Source organism: Triturus cristatus, chromosome 9 (assembly GCF_964204655.1).
Source record: "Triturus cristatus chromosome 9, aTriCri1.1, whole genome shotgun sequence".
NCBI classification, from domain to species: Eukaryota; Metazoa; Chordata; class Amphibia; order Caudata; family Salamandridae; genus Triturus; species Triturus cristatus.
The window spans coordinates 1,137,592,394-1,137,610,553 of record NC_140592.1 but is presented as its reverse complement, the minus strand read 5'-3'; the positions used below and the strand labels follow the sequence as shown (position 1 = coordinate 1,137,610,553).

General features: G+C 47.6%; 1 protein-coding gene across 2 annotated transcripts in view; it reads left to right on the top strand.

Annotated features, from left to right (window-relative positions):
* The first annotated feature begins 1,812 nt into the window (after nt 1–1,812).
* Nucleotides 1,813–18,160, top strand: part of LTK (leukocyte receptor tyrosine kinase) — a 583,144-nt gene continuing 566,796 nt past the window's right edge. For both annotated transcript variants that reach the window (XM_085627068.1, XM_085627069.1), the window contains exon 1: nt 1,813–1,962. In XM_085627068.1, the coding sequence (XP_085483194.1) occupies nt 1,866–1,962 (97 nt within the window). In that variant the 5' untranslated portion in view covers nt 1,813–1,865. The remainder of the gene's footprint in view (nt 1,963–18,160) is intronic.

Sequence of the window (18,160 nt, the reverse complement as noted above, 5' to 3'; positions counted from 1 at the left end):
TACAGTGACAGAGAGCGGAATTGGGGGCAGCAGGTTGATAGGGTACAGAGACGGGTGGAAGCGGGGTGTGCCGGGAATGGGGGTGCCAGGCAGGAGGACTGGTGCAGGAAAGTTGAGGGTGATTAGGGATGTGGGGGACAAAGGTCACAGAGGTGTTAAGGGCAGAGGGGGTCGGAGGAGAGTTGGGGGATTACATATTAGTGGTGGGCAGTAATTTCAGAGTTGGGCTGAATACAGGATGGGGGCAGGGCCGGACTGGGAACCCCCGGGTGGTTGGGGGTGCTGCCGAGTTGTTTGCCAGGGCCGGTTTTCGGCCGATTTTGTTACAGGGCTGATTTTGCAGCTATGCTGCAAAAACGGCCCCGTAACAAACACGGCCCCTAGGGGCCCAAAACCGGCCCCCACCCATGCGGCGCACTGGGGGATTGCCCGGTGCCCGCTACGGCCAGTCCGGCCCTGGATGGGGGTGATTGGCGAAACGAGTGGCAGAGTATAACAAGCATTGGCCGTGCGGCAGTAAAAGTAACGCTGCGCGGCCGTAAAAGCGAAAGTCATCTCGATCACGATCACTCTGAAAGCGAAAGTGATCACGATGACGCGCTAAAGCACGCTAGGGATGCGCGCGCAGCAGCGGGGGGAGGGCGGAGATAGTGCTGAAGCCTGGCGCAGGAAAGGCAGATGGCTGGGCGAGAAGGGAAGGTGGAATGCAGGGAGCAGCTGTGCGCGTGCACGCCATTGTGCACTCAAGCTTCTAGCCAGCACAAAAATGTGGGTAGCACTTTCAAAACCCACCTACTAAATGTCTTGCAGAGCAGCGCATGCGCTAGCTCTGGCGAGACCTAAAAAGGGGCCCACAGCTGCAACTCAGATACAGGCCCATTGCTCGAACGCATCTCTTAACATTCCAACCCTGTATGCAATCTCATACTGCCCTGGCAGAGCTTAGCCCTTCATAGAAGGGGACTTCCAGGGCAGCTCAAAATGTTGAATATTGAGTCAGTCTTGTTTATTTACCTGCATGTTTCTATGTTTCTTTCTCTCTCTTTCCAATTTTCTAATCAGAACATCACAAGAGACATTGGAGTGGAGCATTTCGTACTCAACTTGAAGCGATAAATGTTGCACTTGTGTAATTTCACAGCCTCCCAGGTTGTAATGTCGCACACCCCTACTTTTGTCCGCTCCCTGGGTCACTAACTAACGCCAGATCAGGGCGGGAGCCCGTACCACCATCACTGGACTGAAAGGTACACGGGATTTTAGAACATATATAAAAAAGGTACTTAATTCTTGGGGTTTAGTCCGTCTCTGATTGCTCTCAGCCTGTAGCAAGTAAGGGATCTTATTCCTACGCACGAGGAAACGAACCAAGTATTTCAGTATCACGGAATTGGGATACTGTGGGGGTGAGACCGGAGGCCGTGTATTCTGGGTTGGCAGCCAATAGCTAGCGTGTCTCAATTATTGTCTGCGTTCTAGAAGTCACTTTACTCCTGTGACATTGATTTCATGTGTCGGTGTATCTCCTACCAGCAGTCCTGCAGGAATCTCCACAGGAGCAGTCCTGTATAATCAGCCTCCAGCAACAGCTTTCCGAAAAAAAACAGCCCACGACCAGCAGTTCAGCAGAAATGGCCCACAGCAGCAACAGGCTACGGTGGATAACCCGTGGGAAGGATGCTGGCGCGTCTTCTGTCAGCTCGGGGCGCGGAAACGGGCGGCGTTAGGACCCGGGAAGGCTGCGAGGCGCCAGGATTGGTCCTACTGTATAAACCAAGAGGAGAGCAGAGCGTGCTCAGCGTAGAGCTTCTGTGGAGAGGGGAGTCAGGGAGGGAGCGGAGCCTTGGACCCACCACTGGAGCGGGATGGGAGGCTGCGCGCACCGCGGGACACCCGGCACCACCTGTCCCGCGCACCTGGCCAGCCCCCTGCTGCTGCTGCTACTGTGGGCCAGCACACTGGGTAAGCGCCAAGCTCATAACTTTAAAGCTTCTTTGCACTTGTAAGCCCTTAGGAGATCTCACAACTGTTTATTCTTTGACACTTCGATATGAATGACTGCCACGAACACACGTCACCACAGGGTTCTCATTCACGCATGCAGTGTTGGTGCGCATTGCTCTTCGGGTCATGCCAGCAGAGGTGCTGGGGTTCATCTTGTCACATCGCATGTGTCTTTGCATCTGTGTTTCAGCTCCGGACAGGGCGCACTTCCACCTTAGTGGGTCCCTGCAGGAGCTCACAGCATGTACGGTTACCCCAGGTGGGCTTCCGACGCCCCAGCTGACAGTTTTTATTTTCTCCTGAGGACTTGTTTGGACCAGCTCTGTCCTGCTGGATGCACCCCAACGCACGGAGGGGGCGATGCAACACGTTCAGGGTTTTTGTATAAGGGGGAGCAGCGCCCCGAGTATTGGAGAACAAGTGGTGCAGTAATTCCAGTTTATTGAAAAAAATAACTGCGGGAAGTTTAACGGAGGCAAAACGGAGGAAAAGTAACGTCACAATGAAATAACTGATTGAAAACGAGTGCAGGAGGATACGCGCTATCTACGGTATTCTTGGACTGGAGTCGAGAATAGTAGGCGCTACATTCATGACACGCTCTCTTTGGAGAAGGGGGGGCGGCTATGCGGTTAGTGGATTTATCACAGGCCGTGCACACTTTAAAAACATTATTTTATTTGTGCCTCTACACTAAGGGTCAGTTATCTTTTTCTTGTACAACGTGCACAGCAAACTGAATTAATTACCTGCAGGCGCTTACGCTTTTTTGACAAATTAAAAAACCGAGGCACAGGGAAAATAAACCGACATTCCTAGGATCGCACAGTGTGGTAGAGTATAAAGGCCGGGATTCAAGCCCCCCAGTCCTGGTTCTAAACTCCGGAATTTAAACGTTAGGCTTAGCAGCTGCGCCACATCCGATCACCCCCCTCCCACCCATTCTTTACCTTCTGGAGCCAGTAGTAGGGACGGAAAGTATTCGCTAAACTGTGCTGCAAAGTACCACAGACTGTGTTATTTGTTTCTCAGTGAGCTATTTTCTTTTGATGTGAAGCTATTTGTACCTACGTCAATAATGAAGAAGGATGCTACTTTGTTTACACCATGGTGCATCTTACTACCGGTCCCATGTCGCGCATCGGCACCCCACAGCGGGGTATGAAGCGCTAGATGATAAGTATATTTGCAAAGCGCACTATAACCCGCGACGGCATCTAGGCGCTGAGCAGGTGTGTGTGACTAGTCCTACCGTGGTGAGCTGGCTGATTGATGCAATCGGATATTGTTAGTGCAAAGCGTGCAAGATGGAACTGCGCCCCTGCAGAATCCACCCCCGGAGGGGGCCCCGTAGAGATGCGGCGTGAGGTGTAGTGTCCGGGCAGCTGGACGGGAGGCTGCGATAGTAGTAAGTGGGGGAGCGACGGACAGCATAGGTGCAGCAGCGCTCTTAGTCTAAAATTGTAGACCCAGGGTGTGGGGGCGACTCCCTAGGAGTATAGCCCAGAGGTGCTGGGGGAGGGGAGGGGTGAGGGATGCACCCTAAGACTGCGTCCCAGAGGCGTAAGCATCAGAACTCCATGACTACATTCCAGAGATACTGGCGGGGTGGAGGGGGTCACCCTAAAATTGCTAAGACCAGGTGCTAGGAAAGCAGGACCCTAAGAATGGGGTTCGCACGGGATGGGGGAGCAGCACCCCAAGACTGGAGCTCACATGAACTAGGGGAACAGCACCCTAAGACTGGGGCTCACACGGGCTGGGGGAGCAGTACCATAAGGCTGGGGCTCACACGGGCTGGGGAGCAGCACCCCAAGACTGTAGATCACACGCCCAGGGGAGGAGTACCCTAAGACTGGAGCTCATATTCCCAGAGCACCCTAAGACTGGAGCTCATATTCCCAGTGGAGGAGCACCCTAAGACTGAAGCTCACATGCGCTAGGGGAGCAGCACCCTAAGACTGGAGCTCACACTGGCTGGTGGAGCAGGACCCTAAAACTGGAGCCCCTAGGTGGTAAGTGAGCAGCACCCTAAGACTGTGGCTCACATGTGCTAAGGGAGCAGCACCCTGAGACTGGGGCTCACACAGGCTGGGGGAACAGCACCCTAAGACTGGGGCTCACATGTTCTAAGGGAGCAGCACCCTGAGACTGGGGCTCACACGGGCTGGGGGAACAGTGCCCTAAGACTGGGGCTCACACGGGCTGGGGGAGCAGCACCCTAAGACTGAGGTTCACACAGGCTGGGGGAGCAGCACCCTCAGACTGGGGCTCTCACGGGCTGGGGGAGCACCACCCTAAAACTGGAGCCCCTAGGTGGTAAGGTAGCAGCACCCTAAGACTGGGGCTCACACAGGCTGGGAGAGCAGCACCCTAAGACTGGGGCTCACACAGGCTGGGGGGCTGCACCCTAAGACTGGGGCTCACACGGGCTTTGGGAGCAGCAGCACCCTATGAGGGGAGCTGACACGCCCCAGTGAAGCAGCAGCCTGAGACTGGTGCTCACATGTGCTAAGGGAGCAGCACCCTGAGACTGGGGCTCACACGGGCTGGGGGAACAGCAGCCTAAAACTGAGGCTCACATGCGCTAGGGGAGCAGCACCCTAAGACTGGAGCTCACTCGTGCTGGGGGAAGCAGCACCCTAAAACTAGGCCTCACACTTGCTAGGGGAGCAGCACCCTAAGACTGGGGCTCATACGGGCCGGGGGAGCAGCACCCTAAGACTGGGGCTCACTCGGGCCGGGGGAGCAGCACCCTAAGACGGGGGCTCACACGGGCCGGGGGAGCAGCACCCTAAGACTAGGGCTCACACGGGCTGGGGGAGCAGCAGCACTCTATGAGGGGAGCTGACACGCCCCATGGAAGCAACACCCTAAGACTGACGCTCACATGCCCCAGAGGAGGCAGAATCAGTGCTGTAATATGAGGCGCCGAGGGTGAGGCGACGCAGGGTGCATGAGATGACTTCTTCGGACCTGTAACCCCAAGGCTGAGCTGGGTCTAGGGGGTGCGACAGGTGCAGCCGCACCTGACACTGACCTGGAGTGCGCTGTGTTTAGAACTCCCTTGTGGTTTTAGAAGCACGTGCAGAGTTCCTTATGTGCCCAGCAACTTTCAAGCAAGAATAGAAATGTCAAGCGAACGCTGGTGATTAGCGCCCCTGCTGGAGGGAGGTCCGAAGGTGGTCATGTGGCAGTTCTCACTCACAGAGTAGTGCACATGGTTAACGCGCCTGCTGCGAGGAACCTGTACCATGAAGATCAAAGCCCTGGACTGGATTATATGTAGATCGTTCGGTGGTTAATGCTTTTGTCACAGAGATGCCCCTGTGTCCGTGCTAGAGATTCAATCGTGGCCAGGGACTCCACTGGAACCAAAACATACTCAAAGTGTGAAAAACATACACTATAAATAGACCTTTTATTTGTAATATTCTTTTCCTTACAATATATCCTTCAAAAACCAACGCCTAACATCAGTCTCTAATCGTAAATCAACGAAGCTTGGACGGAGTCTTTGTTTCGCTGTTATGCCTCAACTCAAGGCCTTCAACCTTATATATTCAATATGGTCTGGTTCTCATACTTTCATTATCTCGTGTCTATTCATGTGCAGGACCACTTTCCATGTATTCCCACGGCTCCCTTCATGTGCTTTATTACTTTTCCGCGCCGTGATGTTTTTACAGCTGATAAACATTGACATCAGTACAGTTCTGACGTCAGAGCTGAAGTGCGACGGGACGTGTGTAAACACTTCCTGCTGTTTCTGGCAGGTGCTGGGGTGGGGGGTCTAGGAATCCCTACAGCTGACTCACACAGCGCCTTCTGCTGTCAAAAGGATCCCCGCGTTTCTGGGGGGCCGAAGAGGGAGTGGTGCTAGACAAACCCCTCAGATGCATGTTCAAGCGCACGTGCAGTGGATTCTTTAGACTGGGCGGGTTTTTGTTTCATTTACAGACTTCGAACCAGAGCAAGAGAGCCAAACACAAAGAGAGAAGGATGGGAACAGACTGACAATAGGAGAACGCGAGGAAGGAAAGGAACCTGTAAGAGTTAAAGAGCACAAGTAGTTGAGGGAGAAGAAAGAGGCGCGAGGGGGCGTCGAGGAGAGGCAGCCCTGTGTTTTTTTATTAACTCTGGCATTTGGGGGCAACGGGATCCTCAGAAAAACTTTTTGGCCCTGCACTTGTTTTAATATTGTTTAACGGATGAATTGATGTGTGTGAGTGTGCTGAAATAGGGCAGCAACTTGTCTTATTATATGATAAATAAGCTACCTGTGACCAGTTCGTATCAGCCACTGATGCCTTCCTCTGTAATGCCAAGTAACTCCTAGGCAGCTGGAGGCAGCCGGGCATCACAGTGCCACACACAGGTAGTCGTCTGAAGTCCAATGTGAACAGTTTGCTATTACTCACCATTTAGCCCCCTCCCCCGTAGAATAATGCATCTTCAACTCCTTCCCTCTTGTGTCACATGAAGTCACGTGGCTACATATTATCTGATCTCCTGGCCAGCAGGGGGCGCATGGTCTGGGCTCCACAGGGCTCCTTGGAGGTTTGATGCTAGGGGCCGCTAGAGTGATTTGCCATACTCCAGGCTAGGTGTTTACCAAAGATGAATTCTATCAGCGACATTGCTGGTCCAGAAATAAGGATCAACCTTTGGTGGTTTTGAAAGTTCAAATAGATGCTAATGCATCAGCTCTACTTATTGATCTATTTAGTGTATTTGTAAAGGGCAACACTTATCCCCTAGGGGATGTCACAGCGCTAAGTAGTTGCCCTACCCATCCACTGAAAGATCTTCACTGAGCAAACCCATCATACAGCCTTTAACCCGGAAAGACCCACAGTTTTTATTCTTTTGTAACCCTGGTGTGATTATCAATGAGGCGAATATCCAGAGGGCGTGAATTCCACTGAGTAGCGGCCAGGTAGGACAAGGAACGGCCTTCTGAGCATCTTTCGTTATACCTTTGGTTTTAGCTCGGGCCAAGTTAAGAGATCTCAGATCGCGAGTGGGTTTATACAATTCCACGCTAGCTTGCAGGATCTCAGGCAGTAGCGGCTCCTCTGCTATGGCGGAGGAGCGTTGCCCTACTGCTTTCAAGCAGTGCGAAGAAGAAACATAAAATGATAATAACGTTGAGTTATTATCAGTTTATGCTTCATGCTGCTTTGCGGGCGAGCTGGTGGGTGGGGCTGCTTGCCTCTCAGAGCAGGTCAGGGGAGGAGTGGTTTGCCCACTCCTAAGTGCACAGTGATTGTTTGGTCGGCCCTCTTGGGCCGCCCAAACCAGACATGCGCACTTTCCCCATTCTCCATGCAGGCTACATTTCAGCCTGTGTGGAGAACATGCCCAGGTCCCCATTCCCTGGTTGAGCATCGAGCCAGGGCACTCAAAACCAATCACAGCACTGCACTGCAGCATTGTGATTGGTCAGGAGAGCCTGGGTGCTTACCAATCACAATGCTGCATTGCAGCATTGGGATTGGTCAGGGGGCCTGCTACCTGCTCCTCGAGTTCCACGAGGAGAGCAGGAGCACTGACGCGGGGCCCGGTGGCAAGGCAAGCTATATTTTTTTAATGTTTTTTTGAATATACATAGCACCTCCAAACCCCAGCACAACTCCCCCATGCCCCTGCACAACCCACCCACCCACCCACCCCACCACCCGCGAGCCATGCCAGCCGCCACTGATCTCTGGGTCCGCATTGTGCAAGGCTTTATGAGTGTAGCATAAAAGTTTGAAATTACCTCTAGACAAGCCGATGCAGAGTCACATCTGTCCATACTACAGATTAGTTTAGCCTCAGCATTTTGGTTACCTACAATCTTGTAAAAAGGTAATGCTCCATACCTACAAATAATGCATTACCATAATCCAGTCTATGCATTATGAGGGCCTAGACTATGGTTTTCTACCAAACTGTTGGGATCCATTTGAATAGCCTTCTCAAAAGCTTGAGAATGACGAAGTATTTGCCACTCGCAGCCCTGACATGTTCTTGCGTGGAGAGTTGGTAATCGATGTTGACCCGCAAGTTTACTGCCGATTTTTTGAGTGTGAGCGTCTATCCCAATGACTCAGGCCACCAATAACTTAGGCATCCCAAATATGATGTGCACCACTGAACAGCAGGATCTCTGTTTTCTCTGCATTGAGTTTTAGAAAATGCTTTGTCATCCATCCCGCTACTTCGGTGGGGCATCCCCCCTGAGATTGCTTCAGGCGTCATTTTAATTCTCCCCTGGTGATATCATCAGCTGGGTATCGTCTGCTTAAGAAGTGACCTCAAAGTCCAATGTCCTGACAATTTTTGCCAGTGGAACGGCATCAACATTAAAAAAGAGTGGGGCTCAACGAGGAGCCTTGGGGAACTCCACAAGTAGATGTTTAGGGGCGAGATCTGCAGGCGCCCAGCAGCGCTATCTGTGTTCTATTCAAATAAGAAAGAACTCAGTCACCTAATGGCAAAAGAATGTACACCAATCTCGTGAAGCCTGTCAATCAGCAAGCTGCGAGAGACGGTGTCAAAAGCTGCAGGCAAGTCAAGTAGGATCAGGGCCGTGTCCCCGCCATGATCAACTCCTGGCCTGATATCATCCAGCACAGATAGCAGCGTGGACTCTGTGCTCTAATTAACTAGGAAACCGGTCTGAGAGGGATCCAACAGCTTGTTGGTCTCTAAAAACAAAGTCGATTGTTGACCAATTTTCTAGAGTTTTAGACATAGAGGGGAGGAGCGATATAGGTCGATAATTAGAAAGGGTTGAAAAATCAATGCCAGTTTTTTTTACCTGGGTAGGACAGCTTCCTTCTAGATCTCTAGGTCAGTTGCTTCTGCCAGAGAGCGATTAAAAAAGTGAGTAACATAGGGGCCTGTAATTGTAGCTAGTTGTAGCTCTACAAGGGGTTCCCTGTTAATGGGAGGGTATTGTCATTTCAGGGAGGTAAGCTTGGGCTGTCTATCAGACCTAGAATGAAACTAATCCTTGTCCACACAATTCCACCCTTCTGAGTGTTGGGTCTAATTCAGCTCCCCTTCCTAGAGAGCCCCGAGGGTAAGGTGGGTTCCAAAATGGCCGTCTTCTAGATCCACTGTCTGAAAGCAGCTGGGCAGGACTAGCACCACTCACTAGACCTCAATGAGACTCTAGCGCCCCCTGTCTCTGGAAGTTAGTCCCAGATGATGATCGCCTTTGCCTTAATATCCCCCTCAGTGAGACACCAACAGTCACGCGTTGAGGGGTCAGTCGTACCCGCAAATTACTGAAATTATCCCATGAGGATGCACTGCCTTGAACAATGATGGAAGCCTGGACATTGACCAACATTTGTTTATCTTCTCTAGGGAAGAAACTAATTATCTTTAACAAAGAAAAACTTGGGGAAAAGTCGAAGTCTAATGCAGAAAGTACTTCAAACTAAAAACAACTTATTAAGATAAAAAGCTATCAGCATGCATATCTCAAATTTAAGGGTTTTTGTGAACAAACTTCAAAGTGAGAAACAGTTTAAAACAATCATGCGATTATTAGCATCAGCTATCTAGGAAGGGCGAAAAGCTACAAGTATTTAATCACTGTGTTGAGACAGCAGAAATTACAACCAGAGAGGGAATAGGAAGAAACTAATGATTTCAGTTTCGAGTTAAAAAGATCAGCGGGGGAACTGGATACTCTGCAGACTGAGACAGCTCGGCATCTCTGCACAAGGGCCTGTTAGGTCTTTTACAATTGCAAACAGTTGTGTTTGTTGTTCCAGCACTTCCGAACATGTGATGATACACATCAGAGTTGTAGCCATGCAAATGGCAGACACATGGTTTTGGTTACAGAAGTAAATTACCACGAGAGGACTGAGCTTGCAAATCGGTTTCTGTCTGGGTGACCCTGTTGTCACAGTTCCAATTGTTTAGAATCAAATGTTACTGACCTCAGCTCAGGGTGTTAACAACTGTTAATGCCCAAGTACACGTAGGTTATTAGCAACTGTGTCCAAAATCCTACACAATACAAGCAAGTAAACAGTCCATCTTTCTCTTGCTTCCTCTTGCACCTGGCACTGATCTTTCAGTGCAGGCAAACAACAACATTCATTGCCAGATACAAATGGAGTTAAGAACAGTAAATGTACATTTTGTGTATACTTACCTTCACAATGTCGTGGTAGTTGGTATCCTGGATACAATAGTTTTGTAGAAAGATATTTTGTTACTCATATTGTGACATAAATCCAGTTTGGATTGTGTTAAGGTTACCAAGCGCAATTGTAGACGTGATGGGGGAGAGTTTTCTCAATCAGGGTCCTTACTAGGAAAGGTGGAATGTGAAATCTGATGAGAAAACAAGCGATCCAAAGTGTGCCTGGGTTTGTCTAGTGCTGGTCTGCTTCATTTGGGAAAGATAGTATGCCTGGGTTTGTCCAGTCGATACCTGAATCAGTACCGCAATGCTCCATCAGCGTTTCCCCATCACAGTCAATCAATCAATCAATCAAGCATTTGTATAGCGCGCTACTCACCCGGAGGGTCTCAAGGCACTTGGGGGAGGGGGTCCGCTACTGCTCGAACAGCCAGGTCTTGAGTTGCTTCCTGAAGGAGAGGTGGTCTTGGGTCAGGCGGAGGTGGATGGGGAGGGAGTTCCACGTCTTGGCAGCCAGGTAGGAGAAGGATCTTCCTCCTGTTGTGGCTCTTCGGATGCGGGGGATGGCGGCGAGGGGGTGGCTGCTTGATCGAAGCTGGCGGGTGGGAGTGTAGAAGGTCAAGCGGTCGTTGAGGTATCTTGGGCCTTGGTTGTGGAGAGCTTTGTGTGCGTGGGTGAGGAGTCGGAACGTGATTCTCTTGCTGACGGGGAGCCAGTGCAGGTTTCTCAGGTGTACGGAGATGTGGCTGTGTCGTGGAATGTCCAGGATGAGGCGTGCTGAGGCGTTCTGGATGCGCTGGAGTCGTTTCTGGAGTTTGGCTGTGGTTCCGGCGTAGAGGGAGTTGCCGTAGTCCAGTCGGCTGGTGACGAGGGCCTGGGTGACCGTCTTCCTGGTTTCGGTGGGGATCCACCGGAAGATCTTACGTAGCATGCGTACGATGTTGAAGCATGATGCGGAGACGGCGCATCACGACAGTGATGCCCGTAAAGGTGCACTCTTTTATTAAAAGAAAACAGCTAAATACAATTAAGAGCATCTGTGTTCATGGCGACTGCGGAACTGATCCAGGTATCGAATGGGGGATACACGTACCCCCTCTTCTATTGGGATTTATGTCAAGAGCCTGCCAGATGTGGTGTAGGACTTTGAAACTGACTGACTAATGGGATGCCTTATATGACCAACGGCTAATGGAAACCGTTGATATTAGTTCATGGAATAAGTCAATGCTGAACAAGACATATAAGCCCTGATGAAGTTCAAGTGATTTTGAGCGAAACGCGTTGGCTGGAGGCTTTGGTTGCTAGACTTTACATTTTTAAGTGGAAATAAATAAAGGAAGATTTCTTTTCTATAAACAGACTTGAAGATTTGTTGACTTTTTGTTTTGGGTGTACCATTCCCTTCTCTAATGATAATGTTGTTTTAAAAGTTGTGTGGTCCAAACATATCATGGATAGAATATTGACTACAATAATATCACAAAGGTAAACATATAGAGGTAAGTATAGGTTTACTATACTTAACTCCACATATATGTAAATTGATGATATAGAAATCTTCAAGGTATGTAGATGTGGGCTTAAGAATAGTAAATCAATACTTCACTGGGTATAATCACCTTCGCAATATGTTCTCCCACACCTGAGATGCGCTCTTACTTCATGAATGATTAGTTGATAACATACAAGAAGTATTATGTACAATTTAACAGGTGGAAAGGAGACAGAAAACGAGTCTTGACTTGAATTATGATTACAAAGTGTTAAATATAGAACCAAAATTGAGTTAGCATGTCATTAGTAATTATGAAGTTTATTACAATGTTAGACTAGATCTGCATGCGATTTATATGGTGTACATTGAAAACCAAATTGCATCTAATCAATACTAATAGGTGTTACTAGTAACCTACTGGCACTTGGCAGTTTACCTGTCGATGAATCGCTGGTATCAAATTTTAATGGTATTCAATTTGCTGACCTCGAAGGGACAGTTGGCTGACTTTGCCCTGCGAGGAGCTAAGTGGTTAACTCACTTAGACATCTAGCCATTGAACTCTACTGTGGCAGTTTCAGCTGTTGAAGTATGTATGGTTTACCCTTTAGTAGGACTGGCGCTAGGAAAGTGGTTGGATATCAGAGCTCTCTGCAAAATAATCAAACTGAAGCACTCTTCCTCCCAGCCCCTCTGCTCACTACCTAGAGTCCTATGACAATTATCTACTCCCTCATAACTTCCACCAATCATCCTTGCCGCTTTCACCAACTTCCCTTGCACTTTCATCAGCCATTTCCAGCCACAACTTTACCACACGGGCATGGGATCTCAGCTATCTTCACCCTCTCTTGCCCCTTTCCCGAGCACTTTCATTTACTTCTCTTAACTTTTTCGCCCCTATCCCTCTAATTTTTAACCACTGTCCCCAAAATGTCCTGCCTCTTTCCCTTCCATTTTTTCCTTGTCCCTACCACACATTATCACACCATTTACTGGGCAACTCATAATGAGGGCCTAAGGGTAAAGTGCACAATAATGTCACTACCTCAGTTTACCACTCACCCTCTTGAATGTGGTAACAACATCTGGTTATTCCACACTGCTCAGAGGTATTCTACACTTAGAGTTATTCCACACTGTTCAGAGTTACTTAGAGGTATTCCACACGATTCAGAGGTACTTAAAGTTATTCCACACTGCACAAAGTTACTTAGAGTTATTCCACACTGCTCAGTTATTCAACGCTTAGAGTTATTCCACACTGCTCAGATTTACTTAGTTATTCCACACTGCTCAGAGTTACTTAGAGTTATTCCACACTGCTCAGTTATTCCACGCTTAGAGTTATTCCACACTGCTCAGATTTACTTATTTATTCCACACTGCTCAGAGTTACTTAGAGTTATTCCACACTGTTCAGAGTTACTTAGAGGTATTCCACACCAATCAGAGTTACTTAACGTTATTCCACACTGCCCAGAGTTATTTAGAGTTATTCCACACTGCTCAGAGTTACTTAGAGTTATTCCACACTTAGAGTTATTCCACACTGCTCATAGTTATTCCACGCTTAGAGTTATTCCACACTGTTCAGAGTTACTTAAAGTTATTCCACACTGCTCAGAGTTATTCCACGCTTAGAGTTATTTCAACTGTTCAGAGTTACTTAAAGTTATTCCACACTGCTCAGAGTTACTTAGTTATTCCACACTGCTCAGAGTTATTCCACGCTTCGAGTTATTCCACACTGTTCAGAGTTACTTAGAATTATTCCACACTGCTCTGAGTTACTTAGAGTTATTCCACACTGCTCAGAGTTACTTAGTTATTGCACACTGTTCAGAGTTACTTAGAGGTATTCCACACTACTCAGAGTTACTTAGAGTTATTCCACACTGCTCATAGTTATTCCACGCTCAGAGTTATTCCACACTGTTCAGAGTTACTTAGAATTATTCCACACTGCTCAGAGTTACTTAGAGTTATTCCACACTGCTCAGAGTTATTCCACGCTTAGAGTTATTCCACATTGTTCAGAGTTACTTAAAGTTATTCCACACTGCTCAGTTACTGAAAGTTATTCCACACTGCCCAGCGTTACTTAGAGTTATTCCACACTGCTCAGAGTTATTCCACGCTTAGAGTTATTCCACACTGTTCAGAGTTAATTAGAGTTATTCCACACTGCTCAGAGTTACTTAGAGTTATTTCACACTGCTCACAGTTACTTAGAGTTATTCCACACTGCTCAGAGTAACTTAGTTATTGCACACTGTTCAGAGTTACTTAGAGGTATTCCACACCGTTCAGAGTTACTTAGAGTTATTTTACACTGCTCAGAGTTACTTAGAGTTATTCCACTCTGCTCATAGTTATTCCACACTTAGAGTTATTCCACACTGTTCAGAGTTAATTAGAGTTATTCCACACTGTTCAGAGTTACTTAGAGTTATTCCACACTGCTCAGAGTTACTTAGAGTTATTTCACACTGCTCAGAGTTACTTAGTTATTGCACACTGTTCAGAGTTACTTAGAGGTATTCCACACTACTCAGAGTAGAGTTATTCCACACTGCTCATAGTTATTCCACGCTTAGAGTTACTCCACACTGTTCAGAGTTACTTAGAGTTATTCCACACTGCTCAGAGTTATTCCACACATAGTGTTATTCCACACTGCTCAGTTATTGAAAGTTATTCCACACTGCCCAGAGTTACTTAGAGTTATTCCACACTGTTCAGAGTTAATTAGAGTTATTCCACACCGTTCAGAGTTACTTAGAGTTATTCCACACTGTTCAGAGTTACTTAGAGTTATTCCACACTGCTCAGAGTTACTTAGAGTTATTTTACACTGCTCAGAGTTACTTAGAGTTATTCCACACTGTTCAGAGTTAATTAGAGTTATTCCACACCGTTCAGAGTTACTTAGAGTTATTTTACACTGCTCAGAGTTACTTAGAGTTATTTCACACTGCTCAGAGTTACTTAGAGTTATTTTACACTGCTCAGAGTTACTTAGAGTTATTCCACAATGAGACACTTACTGGGTCATCTACATTCTAGCCTGAATTGCGGTCGCAAAACTTGGATGGTAGCAATATAGTGTGGTTTGGTTGCATTTTCTGCCTGTTTTAATTTTGTGAAAAAATGGTGAACAAAGTGCACACGCACTTTTTCTGGCCGTTGGTCATGTTTTTACATTTCTATATGCACTGTTAAACCCACCATAAGAGAATGGTAGTAACATGTGCAAAATTAGAGCGGATGCGATTTGCACTCCGCTTCTAATAGGCAGTCGTGCAAACACCGGCACAAATTGAGTTTGGACAAATGTGTGCACTAGCCCCGTTTCTACATTTCCCCTCAAGACATGTAACCCTAGTAGACAGGCAATCTGTTCATCTAGTGTAGGCCACTGACAGCGAACAATTCCAGGTTCTGTTCAACTTGCACTTTGTTGATGACCTGTTGACCTATGCCATGCCCCCTTCTCAGGGGGGCCAGAGATCGACACAGGGATTTGGTATGCCTGTCTGAACTGCGAATGTGAAGCATCTTTATTCGTCCAAAATGCTGCGAGAACAAACGTTCTTTTAAATGCGTGTTTGGCACACTAATTTACACAAAGTGCATGGCAAATGTCGGTTATAAAGTGCTTCGAGTGTTTCTGGTATAGAGTAGGCGCACATTCGGGCCCTGCATTCTATTCTGCTGTACAGATGGAGGCTTGAACATGTGGAACGATGAAACGCGATGCCAAAAGGCACTAAAAGTTGCTGAGGAACAGCAAGAGAAGATGAGATGTTGTGACCTCATGCACATTAACGCCAGCCTGAATGCACAAATAACGACCTGTAATGACGTCACTAACGTTCTCACAGATCTCAAAGGACTTTCGACTGTAGTGAAACATTAGGGTGCTGTTACCCCAATATTCTTTGCCCGAAATAACTGATGCTTTTACAACATACACCCATTCCTAGTTCTACATTTACATGGATGGTTTTAAGCAGAGATGCCGGCAGTATTTTAGGGGACATTTGTTAAATGTTGCAACAATATAAACAGCCCTGATTTTTAGGTCGAGCTTGCAGGCAGCACTATTGTGACGACCTGTTGTTGTATGTGAAAAAAACCTATCCAAAAAGGGGCTTTTTAGCACGTCCATTTCTTACGATTTGTTGGCACCTTTTCGATGCTGCCTTCTAATTCAGAAGCCATGCGATGTCGTCACTTACTGGTATCCATGTGGAGCATGGCCCAAGTACAGATTCATTTAACTTACAGTCAGGGAAGATTAAGTGATTTGCCCAGAATCACATAATGTTGAGGGGACCCGAGGCTCAAACCTGGTTCCCCAGCTCCAAGGTCAGCACCCCATCTGCCTACACCGCCCATAGCTGCATCCTTCCGTTTGGCGTTGGTGCTTGCTATCAGAGAATAACGGCTGGAGCCAGATGTAGACCTTTGAGTGACATCTTGGGCCAGATGCACAATTGTTTTTAGCAGTCGCAAGCAGAGAATCGGGCCGTTTGCTAGCGCTAAAACGCCTATTAGCATGTAGTAGCCCTATTTTGTGAGTCAGTAACCTACTACCAACTCGCAAAATAGGGTTCGAGAGTCGGTATTAAGACGGCACGTGCCAAGGGAGTCCCTTCCTAATAGTGAGTCATAGATGCGTGTATGAATGTTTTACAACTGGAATACAGTCACGTAACATTCATATTTTACTGACTCTGTGAAGGAGATGGTAACCTATTTGCAAATGGGAAGGGGTCCCGAAGGGACCCTTTTCCTTTGTGAATGTGGGCGCCAACATTTATTTTTTAAGAGCAGGCAGTGCTCTCAGGGACCAGGCAGTGGTCTCAGGGACCACTGCCTGCTCTTAAAAAACATGGAATTGTAGCTTTTCATTTTTATTTTTGAGATGCATCGGGTTTTCCTTTAAGGAAAACGGGCTGCATTTTAATTAAAACAATTGCTTTATTTAAAAAACAATCACAGACATGGTGATCTGCTGAGGCCAGCAGGCCACCATCCTGTGATTGCAGGCATTCCCAATGAGTCGCAAATTGCGACTTGCCTATTGAATATTGTTGAGTCTTTTCAATTGCTACCCCATTGGGGATCGCAAACAGTGTCTGAGACACTGTTGTACATTGCATATTGCGACTTCCTAATTGCGAGTTGCAAAAAGTCGAAATTAGGAAGTTGCAAAATGCTTAGGTCAAATATCTGGTCCTACGTTTGCTGTGAACTGCACATGCTGCAGCATTTCTGGTGCAAGAGCTTTTTTAATGGTTCCTCTCACTGTAGCCTTTTTATTAGGTCTCGCCTGAGACAGCGCTTTAGCGCTGCTCTGGCGAGACTTATAGTAAGCGAGTTTTGGAAGTGCAAACGAGTGCTTTCAGGCCTCCAAATACAGTGCATGTGTGCCGGGCGCGCGCACCATTTGGAGGCCTGAAAGCACTCGTTTTCTTTCACTTTCGCCTGCCACACGGCCGCGCTTTGAAGTGTGATCGCGATTGCGATCACTTACATTTCGCAGGCGCTTCGATGTTTTCAGTGAGCCGCGCGGCCACTGAGGACATCAAAGCGCCGTGAACACCATTTGCCACCCCCTTCCTGCTTGTTAATTTAGCACTCCATAAGAATGCATGTTTGCACGCCTCTCTACTCCTGCCTGTCCCTCGCTTTCTTTGTTGCTTGCTCCCGTCCATCCCACCAGGCCTCATTCAGAACATGCATTCTGAGAAAAAAACGATCAACCACCGAGTGCCAGAGTGCTCTTCAAAACATTACAAACACATTTCACAGGTATACATTTAAACAGGAGATCGCGGGTGAACATTTTCTTATGTAATAGTCCGGAGCCGTAACATTTGCCACCTCAGCAGGCAAACTGATTTTCAAGGGATATTTTGGTGGTTGAATACACCACATCCATGTGCTGATCAGTTGTAAGTTCTCCCACTGTGTTTAGAGCGAGTGTAAACCAGAGGAGATCACGGGCTTTCAGAGAAAGCAGTGGCGCTCTTGAGGGCGGGGTGGAGGGCGACTTCCATTCAAAACCGAACCAACAGCCGCTCCGCTGCATGACTGGGGGCACTTCTGGCCGGTTATGTTTACCCTACTGCTGCGATGTCCTAACTGTAAACGTAATGCCACTTTGGGGACAGTATCAGGATCCAATGTTTATCTCAGGATGTAACGCGATCCTTTTAATTTAGTTTTCTACTGGAAACGTACGTTACCACGAATAGCCTCACAGTGTTATTCACCTATACCACTGAAAGACGTTGTGTGATCTTGGACAAACCCTTTCTTCTCCCCATCTCCTAGTTTGTGGGAAGAGTTTTAAGAATGGACTGAATTGCTGTTATTGTGTGGCACAGGATTTGTTAGATAGCGGTTGCTTGAAGTTCATTTTGCGAACGAAAGTAGCCATTCCTTGTGTCATTTCTTTCTGTATGCGATGTTAAAATGCTTAGCCAAGA